The sequence below is a fragment of the Carassius gibelio genome, chromosome B16 (genome assembly GCF_023724105.1).
Source record: "Carassius gibelio isolate Cgi1373 ecotype wild population from Czech Republic chromosome B16, carGib1.2-hapl.c, whole genome shotgun sequence".
NCBI classification, from domain to species: Eukaryota; Metazoa; Chordata; class Actinopteri; order Cypriniformes; family Cyprinidae; genus Carassius; species Carassius gibelio.
In genome coordinates this window covers 20,889,830-20,901,816 of record NC_068411.1, presented here as the reverse complement: position 1 = coordinate 20,901,816, position 11,987 = coordinate 20,889,830, and the positions used below count along the sequence as shown (strand labels likewise).

The 11,987-nt window shown below is 38.3% G+C and overlaps 1 protein-coding gene across 5 annotated transcripts; it reads left to right on the top strand.

The window, feature by feature from the left end:
* The first annotated feature begins 33 nt into the window (after window positions 1-33).
* On the top strand, window positions 34-10,859 carry slc45a4b (solute carrier family 45 member 4b). 5 transcript variants are annotated; one of them, XM_052578637.1, is made up of 9 exons: window positions 34-140; window positions 212-260; window positions 2,884-3,489; window positions 5,327-5,515; window positions 5,682-5,861; window positions 6,120-7,225; window positions 8,196-8,295; window positions 8,692-8,903; window positions 9,283-10,859. In XM_052578637.1, the coding sequence occupies exons 3-9, from the start codon at window positions 3,219-3,221 to the stop codon at window positions 9,625-9,627; spliced, it is 2,403 nt and encodes an 800-aa protein (XP_052434597.1). In that variant the 5' UTR covers window positions 34-140; window positions 212-260; window positions 2,884-3,218; the 3' UTR covers window positions 9,628-10,859. The 5 variants fall into 5 exon arrangements, with proteins under 5 accessions (XP_052434597.1, XP_052434598.1, XP_052434599.1 ...); XM_052578638.1 differs by lacking the exon at window positions 212-260 and having other exon boundaries at window positions 58-140; XM_052578639.1 differs by having other exon boundaries at window positions 111-260.
* The last annotated feature ends 1,128 nt before the right edge of the window (window positions 10,860-11,987 follow it).

Here is an 11,987-nt window from a genome sequence, read left to right as displayed (position 1 = left end):
TTTGTGGTTTCTGGGTTTTCAGTTCACAGATTTTGACATTGCGATATTACATCACTGCTGATTAGGGGGATTTGTAGAGCGTAACATCTGGCAACCACGAAACAGACAAAAGATGCAGTACATCCGCGACCTCAGAGCAGGTACATTTGGCTCTTTAACATCTTTCTCCATTTACTTATGGATGCTCATATTCTTTCTTTAATCCATAAAGGGAGATGCCTGTTATGAATCGGACCGCTCGTCGTGCTCGGGAACTGAAGGTATCAGTTAAATTTACTGTAAAAGCAAGTTAATTAGCAGGCTAGCAGTCCGGGCTAACAGACTGTATAAGCATTAATCAGACTGATGATTCATTTAAAGTTAAGCAAAATCCCAAATGCATAATTATTGCGACTTGCTCGCTCACATTTCCAGTCACTTCACCCTTCCAAGTGATACAGTTGGTAACATGATTATTGTGTGTATGATGCGAAGGATCCAAATTACTATCAAGGCAACATGACTGCATGCAACAGTCTGATGATCTGGCAATCCTTTGAATCCAGGAAAAATTACAGGGAACGGGTTTTTAATGGGGATTTGGGAACGTTATTGACGTTTATATTAGCCAGCGAGGTTGATTATGTGTCTAACAATAACATTAAGCTTTGACTGGAAATAACTGGGTTTAAGTTTTGGTTTCCAGGCGTACTTCCAATCACAAACAGGAAACCGTACATGTTTAGGCATGATTTCAGCTCCATCATGGGCTTCTTAAAAGATAGTTGCACGTGATTCAACGAAAGGCACCTCATCGCCACGTCCGCATGCCTTAATAACAGATGACCTCCTATATACCGTCCTCTTGTCAGCTTGTCATATTTTCACGCCAGTCTCTGACAGAGGTGTCCATTCGCCCACCTGACTCTTGTCACAGCAGGCCTGGGCTGCTCTGGGGTGGATGTTACCTACCAGAAGCGTCTGGGTGTAACTTAACCTTATCAGTGTAGCGCACGGGGGACGGACGGTTATCACGGGCGTCTCATGTAACCAGCAAATAAAACTAGTGACACGTTTTTGGCTCTGTCACACTTCAGTTTGTTCTGTAGAACTACTTGAGTGTACCTGTCTACTTAACTTGATCTGGGACAAAATTTCTGGGTTAAAAGGATCATTTTTACGTCAGATGAAACAAGGTACTTAACGAGGTAGGATATGTTTTTAATTATTACATGTTAGAGATGCTCACGTGCCTTGTTACTAAATTAGTAGCCTAACTGTTGTAAATATACGTTGCAATTATTTAACTTTTTTTCTTCAGTTTATTTATATTAAAATTTGTACTTATATTTAAAAATATATATATATCAATCCATACATTAATTTAGAATAAATTAGTTTTAACATATGAGCTGCTCATCCACCATTAGCTTTCACGGAAGACGCTTATGTAACTTAAATGGCTTTTGTACCGCATGTGCTGTTCGATTTTCTTTTCTTTTTTTTTAGTGCTAAGGCAGCGCGATTATGTCATTCTGACTCCTTTAAAACGACCTTTGGAACTTTACACACTGTTGCTGTCTTTACCACATGACTGTGGAAGACAAGCGTATTCAACCCGTTTTAAAGCTTGTGTTTGACAAATAGAATTTGCAAACAGTCGCGTTCGCGTGAACACGTAACCATAGCAACTGGAGAGCGTTCCAAAATCCGTGTGGGATGTCGACAAAAGATGGCGCATATTGCTCTTATTTATTACTTTGTTGTAGATTTGCATTAGAAAAAAAGTCAAATAAATTGTTTTCTTGTTTTAAAAAGTCCATCCTATAGTATAAGATAGTGCCAACAGACCACTGAAGTTGTGCGAGATATGTTACAACATTAAAATGAAAACTGGCAGAAAGAATTCCAAAATATGTCTCTGTTTTCTTGTAATATATGTAACGTTACATAATTTGTATATAATATGTATAATTTGATAACGTGTAGGAAATGGTCACTTTTATATTTAAATGATTGTTTCTTGGTTAAAGGGTTACTCCACCCCAGAATGAAAATTATGTCATTAATCACTTACTTCCATGTTGTTCTAAATTCGTAAAAGCTCACTTCGTCTTCGGAACACAATTTAAGATATTTTGGATGAAAACCTCAAGGTTTGAGACAGTCCCATAGACTGCCAAGTAAATAAGTGTCAAGGTCCAGAAAAGTATGAAAGACGTCGTCAGAATACTCCATCTGCCATCATACGTGCAAGAAGAAAACAAACATAAGACAGGAGAAGATTGACAAAGGAATTATTGAATAAAGTCATTATTTTTGTTTTCTTCACTTGCAAAAAGTGTTCATATCACTTCATATAATCCAGATTGCACGTCTGATGGCAGATGGAGTATTCTGACGACGACTTTTCATACTTTAATGGACCTTGACACTGTTATTTACTTGGCAGTCTATGGGACAGTCTCAAGCCTCCAGGTTTTCATCCAAAATATCTTAAATTGTGTTCCGAAGATGAACAGAGCTTTTAAGGGTTTGCAACGACATGCGGATAAGTGATTAATGACAACATTTTCATTTTAGGGAGGAGTATCCCTTTAAGGCTTTAAAATGTTGTTATCTTAAGAATATGTATCTACATTCTCCTATCTTTTCAGAGCCTTTTTCCTAATTTAGTCACTTCATTATTTCATTTTGCTTTCCCCAGGGATTACAGATATGTGAAATAAATCAGACTTCTATTAAAACTAAACTATGTTTACTGTCGCAGTGCCAGGATTTTTCCCCTTCTTGTTTTTCACTGACATTTTTCCAATGCCTTGTTCTTTCTGGATATCACTCGTTAATGCCAAGATTTCTCAGTCTCTTCGTCTCTCATTCACTCCGTCTCTCCTTCTCATCTAGATTAATAAGTAATTCCATGGAAGCACAGAGAGGAACATCCACCTGTTCTGCTCTCCATACCCTCCCCCATTTCCCTCTTTCTTTTCATGAAAACATGACTTGTGAGTTACACCAACAAAGCTCTATATGGACTAGGATTCATTGCAACGGTTGGTAGATCTCTCACTGAAATATATGGAACAACTTGACATCTCTTGTTACTGCGGGTGTTTTATAATAAGAAGCCTGCTGTGGATTATGAAAGATCGGTGTAAGGAGAATACAGTCTGGACTTGTGAGGGGTAAGTACCACAGGAAACGTTTCTGGACCAAGACAGCAGACACCAGCTTCGTATATGCAGGCCAGCATGGCACCCAAGAACGCTGTCCCAGAGTCCGTTCCAGTGCTGGAAATGGCAGTCGTACAAGAAAAGGATTCGAACGGTGGACAGAATGCAGAGAAGGAGAAAGAGCGGGAAGTGGAGATGTCAGAGGACTCAGCCAGTGAGGATTCTGTAAACAACATCCCAAAGCGGTTATGGGTCATGCACGGTGCCGTCATGTTCGGGAGGGAGTTCTGCTATGCGATGGAAACAGCACTAGTCACTCCTGTGCTGTTGCAGCTAGGTCAGTAATCCACTGTTTTCCCAACAAACCTTTTGACACCTTAAATCAATTAATTTCCTTCATATGTCTATAGACAGAAAGTCCTAATTTATCCCTTAACATGTCATTCCAAACCTTTATCAGTTTTGAACGCCAGTGGGTTCTAATGTTGTTTTGGACCCTATTGACTTTCATTCTTCAACATATCTGCTTTTGTGTTTCATAGAAGATATAATCACACAAATATCATTAAAAAAATATCTAGGCTATGATGAACATGTTTGTTTATATATATATATTATAATTTTACTGCACTTTTGTATATAATGACAAAATTCAGATCTTTTAAGCATTCTTTAGATGTATATAAAACAAGCTCAACAGGCATGCACACTTAGCTATAAATAGAGGGTTAATGGGTAATTTAGTGTTTTAAATTCATCCTAGGCTTAAGTCCTCTATTCATAATCATTGAACTGGGACATTCCTTTGGATTTGGTAAAGATTCCCTATTGTGCCAATGCCTACCCTATGTTATAGTAATAAGATGGAGGGATGTTTGTTTCCACTGTAGCATGCACAAATGGATGAGGTAGCATTTACATAGAATGCAGAGAATGTGAGAGTCTGTGCATTTCTCTTTCTCTCGGTTTTCCGTCTATTTTGAATAAGATCAGTGTCAATAGATCCTCTCAGGAAACTACAGTGTTAACATAACAAAAGTTTTGAATTGCACTCAGAAAAGGCTCTTTGAAAAGGCCTTCTGATCTCATGCCAAAAGCAGTTTTATTAGATTTAATGGCTGAAGGTATCTTAAATATCCATCCGCTAAACTCAGAAAGGCCATTTCCTCCAAAAAAAAAAAGCTTATCGTAACCTAAAATAATCAGTTTATGTTGCTTTAATGTGCATGTTTAGGCAAAATATATGTGTCCCTTAAAATCTCAAATGGCCTATTTTATAAAAAATAAATAGCTAAAATAATTGAGATTTTAAGTGTGGTTTAATAGACAATTAACCAGAGTCTGTTTTTAGAGTAAACAGATTAAAATGATCTGCTGTTATACATTAAATGCAGTGTGTATTGACAAAACCATCTCTTTAAGTTCTGGCCCTTGGGAGTTGTAACACTGAGTGTTATTGCTTTATAATACAAGCTGATTACTTCATTACTTCATACTGCACTTTAACCCGGTCCACAGAGGTTTGAATGCGGTTTGGATAGTTGTTCATCTTTAAAGCTGAAGAGTTCTGATCTGCAATTTTGACATGTGACTTGTCTGTTGTCTGCACTTTCTGTTCTCACATTCTCAGTTGACATCCCGCTACACACATGACCTGTAGTCCTTTTGCACGTTTGGCCCTCTTTAAAAAAGGAGAAGTTAGACATTTAAGTTTCACTTGAGTAATCAAGTGTTTGGGTTTTATCATGTCATCAGTCCTGGCACGAGTTCTGTGTGCCAGACTCATGGAAAATTCCCTTAGCTGTTAAAATGATTTTTTGCTATAAATCATCACTAACGAATAATCCCAAATATTCTTTTCAGTTTTCTCATGCCCTTTTTATTTACTCCTAAGTCATCGCATTTGATAATAATTTTATTGCCCGAGGCAGTTTGATTGCTTCATTACTATGACACAGTTCTCGATCTCGTATCTGAAAGGTTTATAGTGTTGTAAATGGCAGGTTAATGAACTGCAGACATGCTGAAACCTTCCTGAATGTCTGTTTCAGCTGATGTGGGTTGCTTAAGTAGCCATATTTGTATATTGTATCAAAAAGTGGTTATTAAAAAATATCTTTTTGATCTCCCTGAACCTTGGAATTGAATTAATCCCAGTCCGTTTCTTCTTGCAGGTCTCCCGGAGCAGTATTACAGCTTAACCTGGTTCCTCAGCCCTATTTTGGGTTTAATTTTCACTCCTCTGATTGGCTCAGCAAGTGACCGTTGCACATTGAAATGGGGTCGGAGGAGACCCTTCATTTTGGCACTGTGTATTGGAGTGTTAATAGGAGTGGCCTTATTTCTTAATGGATCTCTAATAGGTAATTATTTAATATATAATATTTAAAATATGCACCGATATCTACAGAATTACAAGTCACCATTGTTTAAATAGGAAGCATTTGACTATATATTTTATATTACACATACATTTTTTTAACATTTTATAAATGATTGGTCCTTGATTTGAATCTCTGTGTCAATCAGGTCTGTCTCTGGGTGATGTTCCCAGTAATCAACCGTTTGGGATTGTGCTGACCGTTGTTGGTGTGGTGGTTCTAGACTTCTGTGCTGATGCTTTGGATGGACCAATCAGAGCCTACCTCCTGGATGTGGCTGATACTGAGGAACAGGACATGGCTCTAAATATCCACGCTTTCTCAGCAGGTGTATATTCTGGGACTGGGAGTGATAAATTGATCTGAACTGGAAGAGACACTGTGTTCTTTAGCGTCATATTTACAACTCTTTAAAAAAAACTCAGGTTTAAATAGTTAATTATCCGCTAGGAAAGTTCTAATCAGAATCAAAAAATTATATTTGCACCAGTTTGTTCAAAAACATAAAACTTGTACATTTTAAACAGTAGTGCACTTAACATTATACTGGATGGTGATTATATTTGATATAATTCCTGTTTTTCAGGGCTGGGAGGTGCTTTAGGTTACATGCTAGGAGGGCTGGACTGGACCAATACCTTCCTAGGTCGAGCTTTTAAAGCCCAAGAGCAGGTCCTCTTTTTCTTTGCTGCCATCATCTTTATCATTTCTGCGACCCTTCATCTTTTCAGCATCAAGGAGCATCTATATAACCCCAACCAGCCATGGGTACTGAAGGATGAGGATGAAGAAAGGCCACCTCCTGTCCAGCTCTATGGCAGCTTTCCATCTACTCGTCTCATACCTCAACTAGAACTGATCCCTGAAGAGGAGCCATTGTCAGCTCATGAGGATGACCATTCTGAGCGGGATGTTTCAACAGACTTTCTTAACATCGACCTAGTAAGGAGTAAAAGTGACTCTGTTTTAGCCATGCCAGATGCTACAGTAGAGCTTGACCCAGACTTGGACTTGGATCGTGATGGGCAGTTTCTGTACGACATTGAACCGACTTTATTCCAGGACTTCCAGGGTCTACAAGATGATGGAACAACATTGAATTGCTGCAACACCAGCCATGCAGGTCAATGCACTAACCACCACTTACAGAATTGCGATAGCAATGGGGAACATGTCTGTGGAGCTGCCAAAACCATAAACGGAAGCTTTGCTGTTTCTGGAAATCCAGTCACTGGAGCAGTGAGTGCCGCCAATCACCCAGGCAAAGTCGGTTTACGTCCATCTGGCGTCCCAGTGCGTCGCCGCACCCCTTCTTTCTACCGCCAGCCCTCCTTCACCTTCTCTTATCACGGACGTGTGGGCTTTCAATGGCGAAGGCGCTATGGCAACATGGCTGGGCCAATCAAATCTTCACGAAGCCTGAATGACATTGACGAAATCGATACACGGCATGAACGGCGGAAGTTGCCGATAAGTCGCATTTCTGCATCCCTCATGATTGAGGAGGATGAAGAGAGTGAGGATGGGGATGATGGTACGACAGTCAAACTGCTCTGGTTGTCCATGCTGAAGATGCCACCCCAGCTCTGGCGTTTGTGTGTATGTCACCTGCTCACCTGGTTCTCCATGATCGCACAAGCTGTGTTCTACACGGACTTCATGGGCCAGGTCATCTTTGAAGGAGACCCAACTGTAAGAAGAGTTTCTTAAATTGTCCTGTAATTGACCGTTAGCAAATAGCTTGATTGACAGGCGATCTGAACAATCAGAATGCAGATATTATGTGCTTCCGCTGCTATCTGCCATCTTCATACTAAAATCCATGTTAAAATGGGGAAAAAAGATTGACTGAATTGAAACTTTTTCATTATAATTAAATATAACAATGTGCGGAGCTGTGCTGTTGTTGGCTGCCACAGTTACGGCAATAAGCTAAGGAATAATTTTAAAGTAACGTTACTTGTTTTGCGAACCAGAAAACCTGTCATGTCCAGGGCAGTGTGCATGGCTTGAAGCGGTTAAGTTAAAATACTGCGTGTGAAATCATAAAATAATGTTAAAACATGTGCTCTTATCATTCTGTGGACAAAATCCTGTGAAGTTCATCCCGATCAGGAGCTGTATATGCACATGTGCGCTCATCTGTTTTCAATGCAGATAACCGTGCGTCACTTCCTGTCATCTTCCCTTTCATTAAACCATGATGGGTTCTTTACTACAAAAAGACGGCCAATGCAACACTTTAAAGTGATTAAACTATGGTGCCAAAAAAAAACATTTATTTAAAAGGATAGGTCACCCAAAAGTGAAAATTCTGTCATTAAATACATGTCGTTCCAAACCTGTAACACAAATCGAACAATTTTGATGAAATCCGAGAGCTTTCTGACCCTCTATGGAGAGCAATGTAATTGAAATGTTTCCAGACCTAGAAACATAGTAAGGACATCATTAAAATAGTCCACGGATGTCACATGGACTGTTTTCACAATGTCTTTACTACAGGACATTTCCATATAATCAAAACAGCAAGGTGTTATTTTTAGTCTACATTGCATGCCTTTTACTATTCTAATATGGATTGTCAATATGATACATGCTCTGTTTTACTATATGCAGTACTGATTATTCTTGATATCCTGTTGATGTTTTTCAAAACCAGGCTGCTGCTAACTCCACCGCCCTGCAGAACTACAGTAAAGGTGTGCAGATGGGCTGCTGGGGGCTTGTGATCTATGCAGCTACAGCTGCGCTCTGCTCAGGTGCGTGTTATGTTTATGTGTTGTATTTGTATAAAACATGGCTAATGATGAGGATTACATTTTTTGTTTCGTCCAGTGGTGTGATCAGGGTTTCAGTTCTGTATTTAGACACTCACATGACCACATTATGGAATAGCAGATTTTTTAGGGTTTGATGGTTCTAAACATTTATGTTTTATATCTGTAATTTCCTTCAGAATGTTGTTTGTTTTCTTAGTTACCTGCAATTTAAGATTAAACTTGTAATTCTTTTAAATTTAAAAAGGAATGTTAATTTGTTACACATTTTATGTAACATTTTATTTTATGTGAACCTTTTTTTTGCATACAATTTCTATGTCAGTGTCCGTTTAGAGTATTATTCAAACCAAATAATCAGACACTTTTTTTTCACAGACGTGCTCCAAAGGATCTTAAACAACTACGACCTAAGCATAAAAATCGTCTATATGTTGGGGACTCTAGGCTACGCAGTGGGCACAGCCATCATGTCCATCTTTCCCAATGTATATGTAGCTATGGTGATGATAAGCACCATGGGAATCATCTCTATGAGCATGTCATACTGCCCTTATGCTCTGCTGGGACAGTACCATGAAATTAAAGAGGTCTGTATCATTTTATTAACTTGTGTAACCAAATGTATGATGTTTCCAATAATTCAAACTACCATTCAAAAGAATTACTACATTTGAATTATTATTATTTTTTAGTCACTTATACTCACCAAGGCTGCAACTGTTTGATCAGAAATACAGTAAATAATGCATGTAATGTAATTTATTCTTTTGATCAATTTAAAAAGTCCTTCCTAAATGAAAGTATTCAAAATACCTTCCTGACCTTTTGAATGGTAGCGTGTATGACGGAGATCTGTAAGATAAGCTCATCTTCACTGCCAGTTGCACTTGATTTGTGTCAGCAGTATTCTTCACAGCAGCAGTGCTCTCAATCAGCTTCTTTCATCTTTCTTTTACATTGTCGTAGTACATTCATCACAGCCCTGGAAACTCACGGCGAGGCTTTGGCATCGACTGCGCCATCCTGACGTGTCAGGTGTACATCTCTCAGATCTTGGTGGCGTCGGCGCTCGGCGCAGTTGTAGACGCCGTCGGTACGGTTCGAGTGATCCCCATGGTTGCAGCGGGAGGTTCCTTTCTTGGTTTTCTTGCTGCGGCTTTCCTCGTCATCTACCCTGACACACTTGATGATGAAGATGAGCAAGGCCCAAGCTCTGTGAAGTCAGAGGCTGCCTCCAGTAACAGCACAGAGAAGCTCAAGCCGATGCCAAGGAACAGTTCCAGCAAGTCAGAGGCGGAATCCTTAGTTTGAGTGTTAGAACGTAAAATACTTGAGCTATTTAAGTACAAATCCTAGAATGCACAAGCAAGTTAAGAGGAAAGGACAAGAGGGACATTGTCTACCATTCATACACTTTCACATATGCTGAGTGTAAATCTGCGGATATGGTACAGAGACAAACCTATATGAGTCAAATATGTGATTTCTGAGATTATTTCTCAAAGCTATTTATTATTTGTTCCCAAAATTTCCATCGTCTACACAAAAGTATGTTTCAGTTTTTATTTTTATTTTTTTTATAACCAGGTTTACGTCACTACATTTGAAGACATTTCACATTCTAATTCATTTTTTTTCACACATTATCATTTCACTTTGCAAATCAACATGTAAATGCCAGATCTAAGTTTGCATTTTTTTTTAGACTGATATTTTATCAGTGTTGAAATGTGTCTGATTATCATTGTATTCCCCTCCTCAGCCTCGTATCGTACAAACACTCAGGGGAAAGCTGAACGGCTGCTGCTTCTGAGCAGAAAACGCTCACTTCTGTTTAGACTTTAACTATGCACAATGCCAAATCATTTTGTTCTAATGATCCTGGACTTTGAGCAAGACATTGTTTTTGAGAGTTGCCTTTAGTTCATAAACTTGATTATCTTAGGTACACTATTTTGAGGTATGAAGAACACGGAGAGCTGAGACACTGAGTAAGGAAATGGCTTTGCTGTACAGCAGTGATTGGTGTGAAATGAAGAAGTGTGTTTAGCTGTCATGGCAGTTTTCACTGGGTTTCAGCCTCCATCTTAAGTGATGACACTCCAATAGCAGCAGTATTTTTCACAGCAAAAATCACGATACTGTTCCAATACTGTTGTGTAGTTTATATACACAAGTTTTGAGTTAATTTCTTTTCAAGAAGACAGGCCAAAAATGTCTTTTACTAGTTAGTCACAGAACCCCTCTGGCTAAGTGAACTAACTGAGCTATGGCTCCATAATGATGCTCATAAATGTAGATTATATACATAGCTGGAAGTGTGACATCTGTACAGAGGTCAGTAGGCTGGCTTTGTATCCTATTTTATCAGAAAGGAAGTTTTTCTTTGTGTGCTTTTCATAAACAAGGTGAACACTTTTTTTGTATTCATTTTTGTATGTGTGGTACTGTTTTTTAGTGTTCCAAATTGAAAGTTTATAATGGTTCCAGGTGTTTATTTTGAATTTGTGTTCAGTTTCGATAAAGAGAAAGTTTGGCACTTTCCCCTGTGTGCGTGCTTGTTTGTTTTGGACTGTAGCACCATGTGGTTGAATCTGAAATCAACTGTTGTTGACTATCCTCATGCATAAAATGTATGTAAAGGCTAGATGGAGAGAGTACATAATGAGATACTGTGTGATGCTTGAATAGATGCACAAAATGTATTTGAAGAAAAAGTCTCTTAAAAACACTTATTTATAGTATTACCGTAAAGTTACATTTAACGAATTCTGCAATGTTTGCAAAATAATTTCAATGGGAAATCAGGTGTACAGAGTGCACAGTCAGGCACTTTTAAGAAAAGGGTAACAATAGGGTTTGAAGCTATTTTTATTAATATTTCACTAATTAGTCAGTGAAAGGAGATGCTTAACCTTCAGAAAATGGTCAATTAAGGTGTGTTTTTTTTTTTTATCAAGATGTTTTTGTGGGATTCTGGCATAGACTATGGATATCTGATGTGTTTAAAGCTATTTTTCTTGCTAGCTTTTTGCTAATTTGTATGAAAACATAGGATTTATGCTCCATTTACATTTATTACTTTAGAGTAGAAGCTTACACAAATATAAAAATATTAAGCAGGATACATAGTCAAGGGGAGTTTGAAAATTGAAATTCTGCCATCATTTTGTTTCTAATCTGTAGCCTATGAGTTTCCTTCATCTGTTGTAATTTATACCAGAAGATGTTTTAAAGAATGATGGCATCAGTTCACTTTACACTGATTTCCATAGTATGGAAAACAAATTCAACTTGAATAACTTGAGGGCGAGTTAATGATGACAGAGTATTCATTTTTGGGAGAACTATCCTTTTAAAAACTCGAAAGATATTGGTATTCTGTTGTTCTTCTAAGTACTGTCAGGAATTCAGCTGTTCCGAAAGATTTTGCAGCGAGGAGAACCGTTTTCAGCTTTATAGCCATATCACAGCACAGGCACTTATCATCTTGTAGGCCATTTGATTTCATCAGACGGCGGCTCAATTATAAATCAGGATTTTTGTGCAGAATAACATCTTGGAAGGGAGAGCTGGTTATGTAGTCTTAATTGGCCGTGTCACTACTACACTTTTTCATATTCATCTCGTTTTCTGACAACATAAACGTCAAAGGTTGCTTGTATTCGTAC